The sequence below is a fragment of the Taeniopygia guttata genome, chromosome 1A (assembly GCF_048771995.1).
Source record: "Taeniopygia guttata chromosome 1A, bTaeGut7.mat, whole genome shotgun sequence".
Lineage (NCBI taxonomy): Eukaryota > Metazoa > Chordata > Aves > Passeriformes > Estrildidae > Taeniopygia > Taeniopygia guttata.
The window spans coordinates 51,696,203-51,715,192 of NC_133025.1; the positions used below are offsets into that span (position 1 = coordinate 51,696,203).

An 18,990-nucleotide genomic window follows, 5' to 3' on the forward strand; every position below is an offset into this window, starting at 1 on the left:
AAACTTGAAGCATGTCTCACAACACACAACATGAACTGCATCAGATCCAAGATTGGGAAGGGAAAAGACGGGGCCTTTCAAGCCCTGCTTACTTCCTTCTTACAATTTCATCCACTTAATATACAGAGCATTTATCTCTGCAAGTTCTCTGGTTTGTAGCACTGTCTCCTGCTTTCCTTTACTATCACCATAAGGAGCCACTTTGGCATGTGTGTAACTTTCAGCCTTAATGGAAGCATTAGTGTCACTATTGCTTGGGGTAGGAATGACCACAGCACTCCTGGGAAATAAGAAATTCAGCCAGGATGCAAACTCAACTGACTTTGAGATGGAGATGACTCTGTGGCATTCAAGGATTAGACACACTGCTTGCTCCAGTTGTGCTGGGTCTGGCTTTGCTGATAAGCAATTATTGATGTTGAACAGACAGGCCACAAAAGGCCTCCATAAGCTCATTGACAAGAGGATATTACCACTGAGACAACACTGCAACCATTAGGTGCCAACATGATTTCCAAAGTGAGACTAAAATGATGAAATAATATATTGTTTCCAAGAAGTAGCACGTTGTAATTTGTTCTTGGGGGATATTAAAGCCAAAGAGTATTATCATAATATTCAGATTTATTTTTGCTAGAAAATTTTTCACTATTGTTCATGGCTTTAGTCATCTTCCTTTGCAATCTACTTGAAAGTCTGGTGATCTGACAGAGGCATTTTTTCACTTCAGATTGTTTTTCCCCCATCTTCTTTTCCTCACTTGCCATTATGAAATAATAGGCAAAAGAGGAAGCAGATTTACACATTTGCTGTGCAAAAGAGGGTATAGCTTTTGGGATATGGTCCCATTTGCACTTGGTTTGATATGCATACCCCCCACTATCTTCAGGAGATAAGGCAGCCCCCTTACCATGAAACTGCTCTGGCAGCTTTGCAAGAGAAAAATACAGATAAGATTTGTGAAACCTAGACTTCCAGTTAAATACCCACCCAAGCAGGCAGAGAGCATTTTTTTTTTTTTTGAGATCTACAGGAATACAGCAATAAGACAATGGAATCATTGCACCTTTATATGCTTCTGTGGCTTAGTGAAGCATGTTGAACATTGTGAAGTGATTCACTTCTGACAGAGAGACATCCTGCCATCTCTGACAATCTCTGTTTGAGCAGAGAAATCGATGCACAAGAGACTGATTTCTTGTGGAAATCCACAGAAGGATGGGTGGAACTAGATGATCTTTAGGATCCCTTCCAGCCCAGGCCATTCTCTGATTCTGGTGAGCTGCTGTCTAACACGTAGCAGGAGACTTGGGCTCCGAGTGGGATTATTGTCCTGATAGCTCTTTCTGCTCCCCTGCCCTGCCATCCCCTCCAGCTGCAGGCTCCTGACTTCTTGCAACTGCCTCAAAAGACACCATATGGCTCTGCTGGTGTCACTGGAATTTGTGCTGTAGTTTTACATGCTCTGGAAAATTTAAACCAGCATCTACATTAGAGCTGTATTCTGTAGCTGGTGTTTGGGAAAGCTCTCTGCACACTGAAAACCAACATGGAAACTCTGCTTGCCTCTGTTCTTTGGGCTGGCATAGTCTTTCCAACTCTTATGCATTTTGTATGTGTTTCAGGTTTACAAAATGTGGAGTATTTGGTGGTGTATCCTTTTCCTTTCCTTTTTCTTACTCATACTGTTGTAATTGCCTGATTTACAGAGTTTCAGCTGTTGCTGAAAAATACCAAGAAATGTTTATACATGTGAACCTCTTGAACCCAGGACTGTGGCAAATGAAATAAAAATCCAACAAAAATGCTAGTTAATTTTAGAACAATTTCTTTTATTGTGCTTTCAGTTCTTCCTAAGAAAGGCCAAGTTATGCCAAGCTTGGGTTGCTGAAACCATTCAGGGTAAAACACTGAAAGCTTGATAAAAATAAATAACCTCTTGCTTTCCTCTTTTTGAAATATACTAAAAAATGTGGAAAATACAGTTTTAAAAAATATACTATGTGTGGAAAGGCATCCAGCTGGATTTTGAGTTTCCTAACAATGCTGTCCCTCCACAGAGGTTGACTCCCACGTAATGTCAGTATGCCTGAAGGCAGAAAGGGATCCATGGGAATGTATTAAGACTTGAATGTATGCTGAAGATGATCTGCAAAATGGATTTGAGGGGTGAAAGTCAATGATTGCTGCCAGGTGAGGAGCATCCCCTCACCTTCCCACCCACCACGGGGCAGAAAGAAGAGTGCAGTCCCTAATGCTCAGGTGGGAGGATAATTCCTCCACAGTGTTTTTCCATCCTGCTGCCCCCAGCGTTGCTCTGTCAAGAGCAGTAATCAGATGCAGGTTGGTGTGGTTGTGTCAGTTCATTACCTGACAGCATGAGATAAGCTCAGGGGAAATCTAAGCGTGAGTAACAGCTATCAGCCAGCTGAGCTGGGCTCCCTCCAGACACTACTGCTCATCAGAAAATAACCCAACAAGAGGTTTAAGTGAACATTCTGTTCTTGTGTTCTAACACATGTCAACAGGTTTTCTGAGATAACTTGCGTCTCCATGGAGTATATCCTTGAAAGAAAGCAGGTAGGTGCGTGGCTGCTGCCAATGTGCTGAGTATATTGTATATCCTCCCTTGCTCTTCCAAAAATATCAGCCGGGAAGTTTAGCTGTTAGTAAGCAGCAGACAGTGCCAACCTCTTGGCTGTCGTTTTCAAGGTCAGCTCTAACTGACCTTCTTCTTGCCTCCTCTAGCTGCTCACATTGTTCCCTTTTGATTCCCTGATGGTGCTCACATTGTTGGGACTTCTGTGTGCTCCTGCATTGTCTGCTGGTTAAGCCTATTCCTGCTTGCTTCCTCCCTTTCTGCTTGTGCCTCCTCCTCCTCTCCCCATCTCTCTTCCCTGCTCTCTTTCCTCAGGACTCACTCATTCTCCTGTGCCTCAGTTATTATTTCCTCACCCTGCAGCTCAGACCAGATCCCCAGCCTGCAGCTCCATGGCCCAGATGCTGTTTTCCCAGCCAGTTTTCAGGAGCAGCTGTTTCACTCAGCAGCAGATGACTCCTGCTTGGTGAGAAGCAGCTGCTTGTCTTACAACTTGAGGAACTCCACAGGAGCTGTTTCTTGGTCTGGAAGCAGCCCATGGGCTGTATTTCCAGCTGTGCAGGGAGCTCCCTTCCTGCAGCAAGTTTGTGCCTGGCACAGCATTAAGTAGGGGATGTGTCTCCGTGTGAGCCATAGGAAGACTGGTGTACATAGGGAACATATGACTTGATGGTGCAGAGCCAGCAGCTCTCCTGCCTGTGGCTCTGGAGTGACAAAAATCCACTCAGCAGATCTGTCTTGCTTCTGATGGAGGTGTAGGCTCCTGCATTTGTTAAAATTGCAGCCCTGCTCATTTGCCAGGGTAAGATATGTGCATGCACAGGGTGGATGCTGTGCTGCATAAGAGCTAGAGAGCCAGATTTGGCCTGACAGGCTGAGCCCTCAGGAAGTCCACAGAGTTTCAAGCAGTAGAAAAAACAGGTCCTAACCTACTCAGCCTGTACCTGTATGAAAACACCTACTTCTGAAAGTTAAATAACAGTAAGTGTGAGTGATGCAAAAGCAGACTATGAGGTTTTCCATCAATCAAAGCAGTGTAAACTGCTGGCAGAAAAGCTTCTGGCAGTTTGCACTGCTCCCATTGCAGAGAAGATCTCTGAGGTGGCACTAATGGCAATTGACAAATTGATACAGTGAAGCCAAAAAAAAAAAAAAAAAAAAAAAGATAAAATCTTTTCTAATTACATTAGCCAGATCATTAGAAAAATGTATGTAATGAGAGGACAACCATCACTCTGAGGTGCCCAAAGTTGAGGCTCCTGAGGAACCCCCAGAGTGAAAACAGGTGTTGCTCTCTGCTGCAGCAGTGACATCCATTGACTTTAACCTCTGTGTGCTTTCCTAGAGGGAGATTTCCCTGTGACATCAGTCCTTAGGTTTCCTCTCCTTCCTCCCCAAGCCAACAACATGCAATCCAGTCTTAGCAGATAGTGGAGTTTGTGCCAACCCGCAGAGGGAAAGGCCAGACTAAGTACGAGGTCCCAAACTCTCTAGACAAGACAATTTTGCCAGCTCCTTGCATCTTCTGGGCAACAACTCCCACTATGAAACCCCGCTGGAAAAAAAAATGACAGATCACTGCAAATATTCCTGTTTAAAAGGGTCCAGGAGGAGAGTGGTCATGGCCTTGCTCTGAGTACGATAAATTGTTTGGCGTGAGCACTGGGCACAATTTGGGAAGCTCTGTTGCAGAGGAAAACTGTGTGCCTTCCATGCACCTCACGGAATACTCTGGCCTGACCCAACCTTGGGATACCCTAGGTCATAAACCTCTATGCTGTTCTTCCCTCACTGCAGGGCCCAGCAGAGACATTTGCCCATTTATTTACTTGCTGATGCTTTGCAAGTTACCCATGTTCATTTGGAGAGTGCAAACCTCTCAAGGGAAGAAACAGCTGTGCAAACACCTGGTAGAGGGGAAGAAGCACCTTCACAGTAATGCAAGTTTTTATAGGCTCTGTCCCAAGGATACTGGCTTGTGACAAGAGCCCTGTCCAGCCTGTATGGCTGAGGACAGGTTCCCTCCCGTGGCTGAGAGCTGCCATGGCAGGAACCAACAGCTCTGTGATGTACAGGTCATGCAAAGAGCAGGAAATTTCTGCTGCAGGTGCTTCTCCCAAGACCAGTATCAAAAGTATGCCCCATGTCTTGCCAGTTAACACCAAGGCCCTACAAGAGAGCATGCCTAATAGCTGTACCCAGTAATGGGACACTTATCTGGAGCCCTTCTGACAGCAGGCAGATCTCTGGGGTGCTCCTCTTTAACCAGGACTGCACCAACTCCTAAATAGATTGTCAGTCAAGGGAAGGGATTTTTCTTATTCATGATATGCAAGCAGAAAAGACAGGTTCCTGAGCAGAGGACAGCACAACATATTTTTACCCAGTCTGTGGTGTATAAATCCCCCAAAGCCTTTGTTCCACCCAGGCCATCCTGGACAGGTAACAGTGGATGGCTCAGTTCTGGCACTCACCATTCCTGCAGCAGGACAAGTATCGTGTGGGTGAATTTATGGGGTGAGTAGCTGGCTCACAATTCATGGGTACTCTCCATTACCTGCTTTTTGGAACAACTGTAGGCAGTGCTACTGAAGTGCTCCCCGGTGTGTGTCTGCTGATGTTGTGCAGTCACCGGGTGCACCGGGACCAGGCGGGAAGTCAGCACAATACCCGAGATACATTATCGACTGTGAATGTGGCAGGAAGTCATTAAAGATTTCCTGAGCCATTCCCTGGGAAAAGACTCCAGGCTCCAGCAAAGTCAGAGGACTTGCACTGCCAGGGCTTAGAAATCAAAATAAAAATTATTATAGTGAGCCAGTGTCAGCAGCTCCAGGAGGGAGCCCTCTGCTCCAAGTGGATCCTATGCCTGCAGAGCCGGGGTGGTGATGGACTATGAGATTTGGGGATGTGCCAAGGGGCTCTTTGTAGCTTGCTTAGTTCCAGTAGGCTCATCTGAGCCTCTCTAAGGGTTTGGGGGCTACAAGAGATACACACATGGACAGGTCTGACTCCTTTGCCAGTAAAGATTTTTAAATCTCTATAGCTGAAAATCAATGAGAGATTATTTTAAGAAAGCTGTTTGGTTGCTCCATGAGCTCTCACCTACAGCTCCAGGAGGGAGATTCACAATTAGTTAGTTCCCTTGGACAACTGGGAAAAGACAATTTTCTGCCATCAGGAGGCAATCAGAGTTTGGGACAAGAGGGTGAGCAGTAAGGGAGACCAAAGCAGGTGCAGGCAAGCAGCTCCAGTATTTGCAGGGGGTCATTCAAAGAGACTTGAGGGGGGTAAGGCATAATTTAAACAATGATACCACGGATGCATGAGACTCATCTCATTTGATGTATGGGATAACACTCATTTTTGTTGCTGCAATATTTGTATTTCTTGAAAAACGTATATTTTATCAGTAAAAATTTTCTTTTGGTTTTCCCCTAAATCTCACCAACCAAGACTCAAAGGCTATCTTAGCAGATAAAATTTCTCGGGAAATTTCTGTGGAAGTCTGTCTTCTGGGGTGTACCTAGAGGTGATTTTTTTTTTTTTTAACTGTGAGATTAATTAATTGCTGAAATACTTAGTACTCTGAGTAAAAACAAAGTCATCATAATCAAAGGAGAAGAGTAAAATACTTTTATTTTACCATGTTTGTTTTCTCACTTGAAGAGATGAGCAGAATAAATTCTCATTAAAACAAAACAAACCAAAAACACCAATGAGAGAGAGAAAAACTTTGTGAAGATTAGACAGCCAAGTTTCTAGTTTTGAGTATGTGCAAAATTCCTACAAGTGAATTTCTAAAATTCAGATAGCCTGCTAGTACCAACTCACCACCAGCGAGGACCTGGCTCAGAGTCAGTACAGAGAGGAGGAAGGGCAGAAAAGTGTCATTTCTGTCACTGAACTTGATCAAAATGCATATGGGAATTTTTTGGTTTTGCTATTTGTTGTTTACACACTATTTGGATTTCAGACATTTATTCCTTACTTGCAGAACCTTGCTCAAAGCCTACCAAAGATGATACAACTTTGTATCCATTTGGATTATTTGCTGGTTATTCTGTAATTTTCAACACACAAGATACCAGAAATAAGATGCCTCTAATTTTAAAATTAACATTTCTCAGAGTAATTTTTTCTTTCTCCACAGTGATAGAAGATAAGCTAGTGCAGGCTGGTCTCTACTGACCAGAAAATGTGTGGGGATGAGAATGGTGGCACATATTTTGTCCTAATTGTTTGACTGTAGCAATGTGGAATACTGCATAGCAACCAGCAGTCCTTTCTTCTCTTGTTGATTAAAGAACCTGTCTAAGAGACCAAAAGGGGGTTACTTAACTCATTCTCACAGTATCTATCTCACATATATTTCTTTGATTCTCTTCCCACAGGAGAGAAGGAAAATTTAGCTGACAAAATTAGGCATAGATCTCCAGCACAATTTGAAGGGGTAAAGCCTGCCTGCCTGGACTTGAAGGAGGTACCCACACTGACACAGAGACATCCTCCAGGACTGCTAACAGCACTGTTCAGCCTTGCTCTTGCTGAGGAAGTTTCCCCACAGCACTGCAACGATGAATTTCCTCCGGCGGCGTCTCTCAGACAGTAGCTTCGTGGCGAACCTGCCCAATGGCTACATGATGGACTTGCAGCGCCCCGACAGCTCCACGAGCTCCCCGGTTTCTCCTGCCACGGAGAGAAAGCACCTGCAGCCACCCCAGCCCTCGCACTCTTCCTCTACCGGCAGCAGCATCTTCAGCTCCATCTCCAGCGCCATGAAGCAAACCACGCAGGCGGCCGCGGGGCTGATGGACCACTCGGCCGGCCCCGCGCCCCCCGTGGCACAGAAACCCAAGATCCTCCTGGTGATCGACGACGCACACACGGACTGGTAAGTTATCCTTGATCCCCCGTAATTCAGCTCTAATGCTCAGGGAATCACAGATAATCTGCAGGGGGTGCACAGATGCTTTCACATCTGGGAAACCAGCCCTGGCCCACTGTTGGTGCCTGTCAGACAGCCTGTGTGAAAGGTAGAGCAGGATTTTTCATAACTTTCTTGGTAATAAATGTTCATTTGGTATTCATTGACCAACTTCCTCATAGCCTTAATATATGAATATACATGGGGCGTTCTTGGCTAAGCAGGCTTAGCTAAGATGTCATAGCTAGCAATGAACCTACGAGGTCGCAGCTGAAGGTGTGCTAATGATTCATTCAGCACCTTAATCCACTGTGATGACTCTAAAAATTAGAAGTGACTCAATCTCTCCAGTCTCCATCTCTCTTGAGCTTTTCTCTGTATGCAAATTTATATATGAATTATGTAAATATAACCAAACTTCGTACTACTTGTCAAGGGCCCTTCACCTGCTAAGCATAGCAACAACTATTGGCAAAAGGATCTCAGGCTAAGATAAGCCTCAAATTTGTCTTGTTCATGCAGGTCTCTTTACAAACAAAAGTTTGGAAGTTTGTTTCCTATGATATTGGGTAACACAACAAACGTTCCAAAGTGCTCCCAACTGAAGTCTTTTGAAATGTTACAGAAATTACTTACTGCCTTTTGTATGCTCCTTTTTAAAGCATTAGAAAAGGTTTAGAAAGATTTAGGCAACCTGTCTGAGAGTCATATCTGGGGGAAATATCCAGAGAATGTGTTGAGAAGATGCTCTTGTTTCATCTTCCAGCTTGGTGCAAGACAAAAGAAGCAAAGAGACTTCAAAATGAAAGAAATTGGGTTATTGGGTCTTTATCAAGAGAGATTATTTAATTTTTCTATTCATCCCACACCGCTCTTCAGTACAGTAGTTACCTTTGGTCTTCTCTGTTTAACTAGAAGAGTAGGGACAAAGTGAGACCTACCTTTCCAGATGCTTAATTCTTACCTTAAAAGAGCCCATGACTGAGTACAGCTAGTCCAGGCATCTTCAGCCAACTTGGAGTGAGAGAGGGAAAACAGTGGGATTTTTCTCAAAGGAAGAACAACTTCTTAAGTGAGTGGGGAAGTCCCTGATAAGGTTGTCACCATTAATGTTTCCCTGCCCTAGTGCTTTTCATCACAGCAGCAGCTCCTCCACACCAGCTCCGTCAGTCAGCAACACCAGTCTGGCTCAACCAGACCTGATCTCTCTTTCCTGGGCGCTCTCCGAGTCTCCTGCAGGCTGGTGCTCGCTAACCTCTGTCTCTGCGAAGTGTTTTTGCAGTTCCTTGGAGATGCTGCCAGGTGGCAGTCCCTTAACACGGCATCCTCCGTCTGGGAATGGGCGTGCTTTTGATGCTCCAGCATCTGGAGTTTAGCCGGCGCTGTGCAGCCCAAACACTGTAATCAGAGAGGAAAGCCCTAGCTCAAAGGCCAATCTAGTTTTTCCTTGAGATTAATGGTGCTGGGGTAGCCAGTGCAGGGCAAAAGACAAGGAGGGGTTGGACCCTGCTGCAGTGTTTTCATGTTTTAAAATACACACACTTCATTTAAATCTCTGCCTTTATATCTCCCAGCTGCTGTTCTCTCATGCAGACTTTGTGGGCTGTGAGCTGAGCTTGCTGTGGGAGCAGCAGCTGGGATATATAAAAAGGAAATATACCTTTCTTTAAGCAAGGCTACCCATGCTCTCCTCACTCCTCTAAGCACTCCTCACACCCTGCTGTCTTGGCTATCCCTCTGCTGCCTCTAACTTAGACATTTCTAGGAATGATGGGATATCCCTTTCACTTACCCCAGCTCTCTGACTCAACCCACAAGTTTGCAGATATCAAATGCTCCTTGCAAAAGCTCCCTGCCTTTATTTTCTCTAAGGCTGTGAGGACAGTGAATAAAATTAGTGTATGAATTCATGGTCATACCCTGATGTATGTATGACATGAAAAACGAGGAAAGACTATTACTAACCCTTGCTGGCCATGGCTCTTTGTAGCATGGACAAAAATATACACGCCTGGAAACTTCCCCAGCTTAAAGGCTGGTCCTTTCTGAGAGAGAATAGCAATGCAACCATTCCAGTGGATCACGAGTGCTTCCTCCTGGTTGATTTTTGTATCTCCAGGAAACTCAGCACTGAAGAGCAGTGGCTCCATGGCTCCATGGATGTTTATTTTTGGTAAGGTACTTCTGAGCAATGCCAGTCACCTTCTTAGCCTCAGCCAGGGTGTTATGTGAGTTCAGGCTGAGCAGTCTCAGGAAGCAGTGTTTGCCTTGTGAGAGCCCAGCTGACGAAGCTGATTTTCCAGGGATTCTGACTATCCCCTCTGCATCATGTGCAGAAACAGTGCCAGACTTTGGAAGGTGAACAACAGCACATTGTTGCTTCTGTGCTGGTGATGCTGGGTTTGGAAAGAGCATCATGTTTGTAATGCATTTCACCTCTGTCTGCTCTGGCCTTTCTACTTGTGGAACCTTTGTACTTGGTTTTCAAGAAACTCTTTCCTTCTTCTTTTGAAATAGCCAACTAAAGAAATCCACAAGAAATAACTACTGTTGTGCTGCCCTTATTTCAAGGGTGAGGGGCTTCCACAGTGCCTCCTCCACCAAAGCGAGTTACACAGGGTTTACAACAAGGACCAGCTTGTTCACGGACAGGAAGAGTGAGAGACAGTGAAATCTGCCATTTGATTTCTCTTCTCTAAATGAAAACACTTTCTCAGAATTGGAGACTGTAGTAATATTGCCAAGCCAGACATTAATTTATCATCACTGTTTGTATTACAGCAAAAGACTGCAGTTGTGGGTTAGGATGAGGTGTTGCACAAGTGCTTGATGAAAGGCTTTAACAATCCAAATAGGCAAGTGCATGCTGAATGCACTTTCAAGTGACAAATGAAAATCCTTTCTATTTTTGAGGAGCTACTATGTCTCTGATGCCACAGTACAGCACTCAATGTCTCTCAGAGGTCTGAAGGAAAGAAAGAGCATCCATGGGAATCCATGGCCTGTCTTCCACCACAAAATCTGTGCCGTTCTTGACATGCAATATGCTCTGGTTTATTCCAGAGGCGAAGTACTATAAAAACAATGTGAGTCCCACAAAATATGATCAGCTGCTTTCTGCATTAGCAGCAGTAAAAGAAAGGTACATTCTATTAACAACAAGGGAACTCACCCAGCTTTCTGTTAAAGTAGCAACATTTTGACAAATTTTCCATTCTCCTCAAAGACGCAGCTCTAAACATCGCAAGGAAGCATGCAGTGAATTGCCATGTGTGGGATGTGCACGAGGGGAAAATCCTACCTATACAGCTCCCTTGTGCTCTTGGCTTTGACAGGCAGCCCTCAGCCCAGCAGTGAGTGTACCTGTACATCGACACACCAGGGAAAAGCTTGGCTTCTCTTCTCTCATTATTGGCACATTCCTCAGCTGGGGAGCCTCCACCTGAAGAATGAAGCTCCTTCTGGTGGGCTGGGAGTATCTGTGCCTTGGGAGACTTCCAGAAACTCATCCACAACTCACCTACAGCAGCTGCCAGAGACAATGGAGCCCAGACATGAATACACGTGTGTGTGCTAAATGCACAGCAAAAGGGAGCAGACCACGAGGAAGGGAGACAGCAGAACTCCAGGTGCTGGCACATGGGCCAGCTCCAGCAGCCTGACCTCAGCAAGGAGGGAAGCATCCCACCTCTGGCAACCTCCTCGCCCACCATGCTATTAAACAAAATTATGCTCTAGCTGGATTGAATTCCTCAGCAGATCAAACAGGATTTTGCATTGTGAATTATTAACCCCCATCCTCTGTGAAAGTGCTCAGCTTTCCAGCCTAATGCCTCATGTTTAAACAGCTTATGGGGGAAGTGATCAAGCACAGCTAAGGCTCCTATTAGCCACACATGCTAAAAGCATTGCCTTCTGGACCAGACAGCATAACAGAGTTGGTTTTTTGCATTTGCTGGATATCTATGTTACATTTGTGAAACAGCTCATGTGGCTTTCCAAAGCCATTGGTGTGTTTTGTCCACATTTCAGGCTGTTTCCAGAGCTCACATTGCTGTGTTTTCTGCCTTGCCCAAAATACAAGTACCCTGTGTGTAGCAGTTGAGTATTGTGAGCATTATATACATGAGTATTGTGAAATACTTCACCAAAAAAATAAGTCACAGAGGGTATAAAAATCGCATTGTTTTATCTCCTCTTTAATTTGTAGCCAAATCTGCCTAAATATACTGTCTCCAAAAATTTTAAGATCAAGGAAGAGAGAAACTGTGATTAGCACTGAATTAAATCCTCTTAGAACATTTGAAATGGTTCTTTGTATAACAGTCATGTTATGATTCAAGTCTAATTATGGACTGATTTGACAGGATTACTGTTTTAGACTGGTCAAAGGAAATAATCAACTTCTTTTAAAAAGAAAATTATTTTTACTTCTGAAACATAAAAACATTGAGCCCTAAATATGCCATTTGCCTAAAAATTTGATTGTGAATAATAACAGTCAAATACTGAATTTTGGTAACATGGAAATTCCTAAATACTGGGACTTTTTACAAGGATTTCCTTTTAAAAATATTCAATTAGTGTCATGAGTCATTTCATGCTTTCAGTAGGCTGAAGATGATATACTAAGGCTCCCATTAAGAGGAATATTCCTGTACCTAACTCATTTAAACATAATGAGAAGTTTTGGAGTTTGAGCTTGAACTTAGGAATTTGCTGGTAAAAATGCAAACTTTTGTCTATATTTCCTGATAAGAAAGTACCAAATCACCTAACATGGTGGTCACTGACAATCAATTATTATGAATAAGTTTTTTTACACAGTGATGAGCTTTTACTCTTTCACAAGTTCTGTGCAACAATGTAGCAATAATTTGAAAAAAATTATACCTAAAATTCGCATTTTCACAAATCTGGTTAAAAAGCCCTTATATTTTCATTGTTTAGCTTTGTTTACCGAATATAGGACCAAATATTTTTGCTCCTACACCTCCTGAATTCCACTTTTGAAGAGTGGAAAGCAGAAAGTGGGGGCAAGTTTCTGTTAAAAGAGTGTGTGTGCTTGTGCACATATGCATGCCTGGGAGGAGCATGGAGAGTTTCTGTATTCCCTAGCATACAGACATAGGGGTGAAAAGGAGACAAGGCTGTCAAAACTTTTCAAGAAATTGCATTTATCACATCACTTTTCAATCTGTTTTAGGTATAACACTGTCATGTATGTCTGTATTTTTGTCCTGCATATGTAAAGTATCTTGGGATCTAGTCCCCCTAAATGAAAGGTGATACAGAAATGTAAAGGATTAGTATCATTACAAAAATAGACACAAGGAATATGGAAAACATTCCCCACCAGGCTATAACTATGCTAATGCAAGTCAAATCTGGGTCCTTAATTACTTTACCAGGGTTCTTATAAATGCATAGAATTTAACCTCAGAATGTCCTGCCTAGTCCTGTACATATTAAAAAAAAAATCCAACAAACCAAACCCTCAGATATATTTCTCAGGGTTTGTGAGCCAGATTTCTTCTGCCTGAAAGTCCATAGCCCTGCCCCAGGGCTTGTCCAAGTTAGGCCAGTTCTACTGCTCCTCAAATTCAAGGAGAACTGTAGTAGACTGGAAAAAAATATTGCAAAATCCTCAACAAAAAAATGATACCCCTTGCAAACAGCTCCAGGCCATATTATTTAGATTTAGCCATGTGGAAATGTTCCAGAAATGCACTATTTTGATAATACACAAAATCAAATTGCTGCCTCATGTTGTACTTAATGCAGTACCCCACCTCCACCCCCTACCCTCCTACCCCCAGCTCTTTGTGGGCAGGAGGAATGTGACCACAGCACAGCCTGGGTGGGGGACCAGACCTACAGCAAAGTGTCCTTCCTATTCTGACAGCTCGGAGAAGCACAAAAAGCTGTGCCCAAAAGCAATAGTGCTGCACTAACTAGTGCTTCTTCTCTTGGTGGGGGGATGGCTTTGATTACCCCTGTTTGATGAGCAGGAGGTGGCACAGGAAGATGCTGGGAGGCCACTATTGTGTGGGACTCCACAATTCTTTGAATAGAACGAGTGGCCTGAATGGCTGTGTCTGTGATCTTGAAGTGCTGGTGACTTGCCAAGCCAGGTCTCCCCGGAAAACAGGCCTTCCGAAAGGGAGGACTCACAAAAGAAGATTTCAAAAACCCTTCTCCCTTGCTGCCCCAACACTTCCCTTGCCATCAGCATTCAAGCCCAGAAAATCCTCCCAGCCCTGTAGGGTGGGACCTCAGATCTCATCAAGGACCTCACCAGAAGGACTTCCTTTATCCAAAAAAACCCAAACCCGTCCTGCCATCAGAGCCCAGCACAACCCCCTTCGGGTGAGGCGTTCCTTCCTCTCATGTGATCCCATAACTAATAATGTTTCAGGGGTGGTTTTACAGTAACCAGAGTGGCTGGGTTTTGTGATTCTCCCGAGAAGGCAAGGAAAGAAGTCTGTTCCCACAGCCCGGCTGAGGACACTGAGGACACACCTGCAGCACTGCAGAGCTGGCTCTCTCTTCGGTGGCCACAGCAAATCAGGTGGTGACAGCACCAAGAACAAGGTGATCTTGCCCCAGGGAGGAGCAGGGCTGGTCACAGCACTGCCCTGCCCCAAGGATGGAGCTGAAGCTTCTATGGAGCTCCTGGCAAAGTATCAGTGTATTTAGGGTTACCTTTTGACCCACCACAAACCTGAGATTTACTCACTGGTCCTTCCCTGTCGGTATGTACAATGCGAATACCTTTTCTTTCTTTCTGCTCTTGCTTCTGGTCCATCTAACTTTGAATTCAAACCTTGTTTTCTGTGGTGTCAAAGCACACATCCATCACTCTTACTTGCTCTTCTGACACCCTCACCCCTTGCCCCAAGGTACTCTTGCAGAATAAGTTTTAATTACCAACCAGTCCATCTCACAGCTGAACACTGCATAAAGGTCTCTGGGCCAAAGTAGATGTGGACAAAAGCTCCAGCAATTTGCAGACCTCAGCATTTACGGAGTGATTTTTCCCATCCCTATGCCCTGGGCAGTCAGTTGACCATCTCAAAATTCCTTACTATGTACAGCTGAGAATTTCTGAAGTGAGGAAAAGTGATGGAGGGAGTGAGAACTGACTCCTGAAAAGAAAACCTTCCTTATTTTCACCCTTAGAAAAAAAAAGGGCATAAATGCATCTCTCCTCCCCCTTCCCCTCCCTGCTGCCCTTATAGCGTGTAGGGGCTGGGGGGGGATTGGAGCATTCCAGCAGCTGCTGGCCAGTATCCTGGAAACTGCCTCCTTTTTCCCAGTCCCAGCCCTTTTTATGAAGGAGACAATGCGGACATACAGTGAGTGCCTTGTGCATCACTTGGGCCCCCAGGCCCTTTGACATGGGGATTTTATACAGTGGCTCACCACCTCCCCACCCTCCCTGAGGTGCCCCCACACCCGAACCAGGGGGCTTCAGCCTTGCCTTTTCCTAGGTTATTCAGAGAGAAATTACATGCCTTATTTTCCCAAGGGCTCAAGAGAAATATGTGTAATGTGATACCAAGGAAATAATTCAGATAATTCCAGAATTTACCCATGGATGCCCTTTGGTTTGTTTACCCTAGTCTCTTCTTACCATTTCTCTCCTTCTTTCTTCCACCCACTCCCTTGCCCACCTCTCCCCAAGAGTCCCATGCATTTCTCCCTTCGCTGTGTTTTGCTCTGGCCCCTCCATAGCATAGGAAAGGCTGCTTCCTGCTCTAGATAAGAAGTGGTTTCCATGCAAAGTTTGCCTTGGCTTTCTCTGCTTCTTATGTCCTGATCCAGAGGCACAAGCTCAGTCAGAAGATTTGGAGGATTTGCCATTACAATAATCCTAGTGTCCTTTTGCATGCTCTCAGTGAGGAGAGTCCATTTCTGGATTGAAGGTACAGGCCAGCTCTTGAGTTTGTAGCTCAAGGCCTCTGTTGAACAGTGATAGAGGTGTGAGTCAGGGTTCACTCACAACACAGGGGATTTGGGCTCAGGCTTATTAGTTCGTCTGAAGAATGGCTTCCCAGTTTCCAAGACAGCATTCCAATATTTGCTGTATCAGTTCCACTGAGGTCTCTCCTAAGAAGCTGTGAAAATCTGTGAATTAGCCTGAGGTAGGTAATGGGAGGTGAAATGATCATTTATTATTCCCTACTGCTGGTAAAGATACACTCCATATCTGACAGAAAATTGTTGTATATGCTTCCTCCAACCATGGTAATTGAGGCAGAATGGTGCTGGTATACAGAATATCTCTACAAAATAAACTTTTATCCTTTCCAGATTACTTCATAAGAAGAGGCATTGGGTTTCTAATGTCCCTGTAATAATGTCAGAGCTAGGGCAGAAAGCAAAACTCAGGTTTGTTTGATGCCTTTGCACCCAGAAAATACATCCTTTTCCACAACATGCAGCTTCTTAATCAGAAGGAGAGAGGGGTTCAAGGCAGGCTCCTTTTCTGCCAGGCAGGGCAGACATTTGTCTGTTTATCACAGTGCTTCCTCCCTCCCAGTCCATGGGGCCACATTTAAATGGATTGCCTGGCTCTATAAATCCCACCCAGGAACTGCTCTTGAGCATGGCCCTGCAGTTTTCTTCAGTCAAAACATGTTTACATGCTAATTCACTGAGATCACAGCAACTGCACCAGCCCATCTGCACCCTGCCTAGCCAAATTATAGCTCTGTGTTCTGCTGAGCTGAACATCTGACATGCTGCAAATAAAGGGGTGGCCAGCCAAGCAGCGGCCAGGCCTGCAGAATGCCTGGGAGAGACGCTGGGGCTGTGTGGCAAGTGGCTCTCCCAGTCCCAAGCTGGAGATGTTGAGCCCTCCTGGGGCCATGAGCTGCTCCTCTCATCTCTGGAGCTGAAGGTGAGTGGGGACACTTCTGAGGTTGCCAGAAAGTTTTTTTGATTGGGCACAGCTTCTCTGCTGCACTACAAGCTGCCTAGATGACTCTGCAGCAGTCAGGTCCTAGACAGAGGTCTGGAAGAGATTTGCTCAGGTGGTTTTGGAACAGAGAGCATCCACAAATGTCTTGAACAGCCAGGAAGCTGCCACAAACAACTCTCTTTCTCATGCATCCCCACCACAGCAGCGTGGTCTTCCTTTCCTCTGTCTCATGTCCACTGTGAGGACCTCAAGCCATTTCAGACATTGTGCAGAACTGACCAAGAGTCTCTTACAAGAGGTATGATACGTCCACAGCATTGGCAATGATTCCAGCTTGCTTAAAATTTGAGGGGCTCCAGGAGGATGCTAAGGCCATTTTTCATTTAATTGTGATAGCTTCTACTGCCCAGGAGCTCCAAAACCCCAGGTGAGAATTGAAAACATTATTCCATCCATTTCAAAGATGTTTCAGTAAGAAATATTTAATTCTTACCCTTGGCTGTCTAAAAATAACGGACCAAAATATTTGGCTGCAAATTGCCTAGCACCTGTAGTCTTCAGAGACACTCAGAGCAGGTTAAGCTTCCTGGGGGACTGTTTTGGGAAGAAAGTGATATATTTTACTGTTAAAGGAAAGTTCTAGGGACCTTGGATGAGCCAGCCTGTGTGGAAAGAGGGATAGGACAGAGAAGTCACAAAGTGTCTAAGCTGAGGTCCCTTGTACTACTCCAGCAGCTCCTAATGCTGGATGCACCCTCTGTGTTGAGAGTGTGACCACCCATAAGCCCAGCCAGTAGTGCAGAGAGGAGAAAGAGGATTGTGTAAGCATGTGGAGGCTCATTTCCTGGACCAGGCAGTGGAAGCCTCTTTGATGCCTCTGAGCCAAGCTGAGGACCGTGGTCAGTCACACTTCATTACAAGCTGAAGCACAGCATCACCAAGGAGTTTGCAACCAACTGGTCAACAAAGAGGAGAGGCCATAGAGGGAGGAAGTGTGTTCCATAAATGTGGGTAAGGAATATGTATTATGAGCGTGGTGGGAATAAAACTTGTACCAGGGAATAGTACGCTTCAAATTTCAGACCAGTTCCTGTGAGCCCTCTGAAAGCTTATTGCAGTTTTTAAGAAGTCACTGGTTCCAGCAATATCCCAAATGTCTAGGAGTGAGGAATGTTGCCAGACCCTCTTGGGCCATGCCTCCAGAAATTTAATGGAAATATTAAGTGCATTTAGAGTTCCTGTTTATTGTTAGAGGCACGATGTCTTAGCTTGTCTGTTGAGTTGTTTTGTTGGTGTTTTTTTTTCATACAATGCTCATAAATTCAAAAAAAGAAGGAAAAATGGCAGAGATCTGCTTTTCATACAAAGCAGGGTTGTTCGAGTCACCTGGTCTTAGTTACACCCGCTGCTGCATTGTCCCTCACCTATACAGAAGTCTTACATGTTGATGGATGGGCAGTCTGGGAAGGGAAGTGTGATACAGCATTCAGATGTCCTTGTTAGAATTAAGCAGAAGGCTTTTGTAATTTTTAATGTATTTTTCTATTAGAATGAAAAATTTTTACTTCATTTTGAGCCAGAATGACAAAACAACTTTTTTATTTACACGTCACATTTCTTGGGGAGGGGAGCATTCAGATATAAACTGGTGTGATTCAGCCACGGAGAAAATTGCCTTCCTACTGTCTCTCCTTTTTTTTTATTGGAACAAATAGACACATAGTAAAAATGTGAGCCAGCTTTTTTTTTTCCTCTCTCTTATACTATAAAATAGGGAGCAAAGACGGCTTCCCCTCATTTTCCTTTACTTCTTTATTCTGTCCTGTCTTTGCCAATTGGAAACAGAACCTAGAGTTACTTTGTCTCTGGAAACAGCTCTTGTACGGCTAAACTGTTTTCAATGCTTTCCAAATAGAAGAGCTCTTTGGAGCCTACATGGCCTTCTGAAAGTTTATAGGGCAGGAGGACAAAATAAATTCATATTTTCTTCTGTCAAGCTTGTTTGGTGAGAGGAACAATTGGAGAGAAATACTCACAGGGAAATTTATGTTGGCAACTTCCCCATTCACCAATCAATAGAAAGGGCATTATACACAAATATGAGTACAAAAACCTAAAACTGCCTGTCCTTTTCCTCTTTTTTCTTCTCCAGCACTACTGTCAGCCTTCCCCTTTCACAAACAACCTTCTAGAAGTGCTTTGTTGTCTGCATAGTGTGGGGAGATAGAAACAGAAGTGGTGGAAGCTGTAATATTCTTCTCACAGCAGTGTTCAATCCCAAAACAAACACATTTTCTCAGTTCAGGAGAAGAGATGCTTCATCAGTGACCCTGTAGAGATGCAGATACGGTTTCCCTAAATCAACAGCAAAAAGAAACAGAAGTGGAAAGCAGCTCTGGAGCGAGAGAGAATGAGAACAGGTTTCACAAGTACTTCAGCTGTGATGATAAAGCTCCTTGCTCAACATCAGAAGAAGTTCCTGATGCTGTGCCATATGTTGTTCTCCTTTTACAGAATAAAGATTGAGTATTAAATGAG

At 44.3% G+C, this 18,990-nt stretch overlaps 1 protein-coding gene across 2 annotated transcripts in view; it reads left to right on the forward strand.

Annotated features, from left to right (window-relative positions):
• Positions 1 to 18,990, forward strand: part of SYN3 (synapsin III) — a 191,048-nt gene that overhangs the window by 13,751 nt on the left and 158,307 nt on the right. For both annotated transcript variants that reach the window (XM_030263118.4, XM_030263117.4), the window contains one exon: positions 6,994 to 7,493. In XM_030263118.4, coding sequence (XP_030118978.4) covers positions 7,177 to 7,493 — 317 coding nt within the window. In that variant the 5' untranslated portion in view covers positions 6,994 to 7,176. The remainder of the gene's footprint in view (positions 1 to 6,993; positions 7,494 to 18,990) is intronic.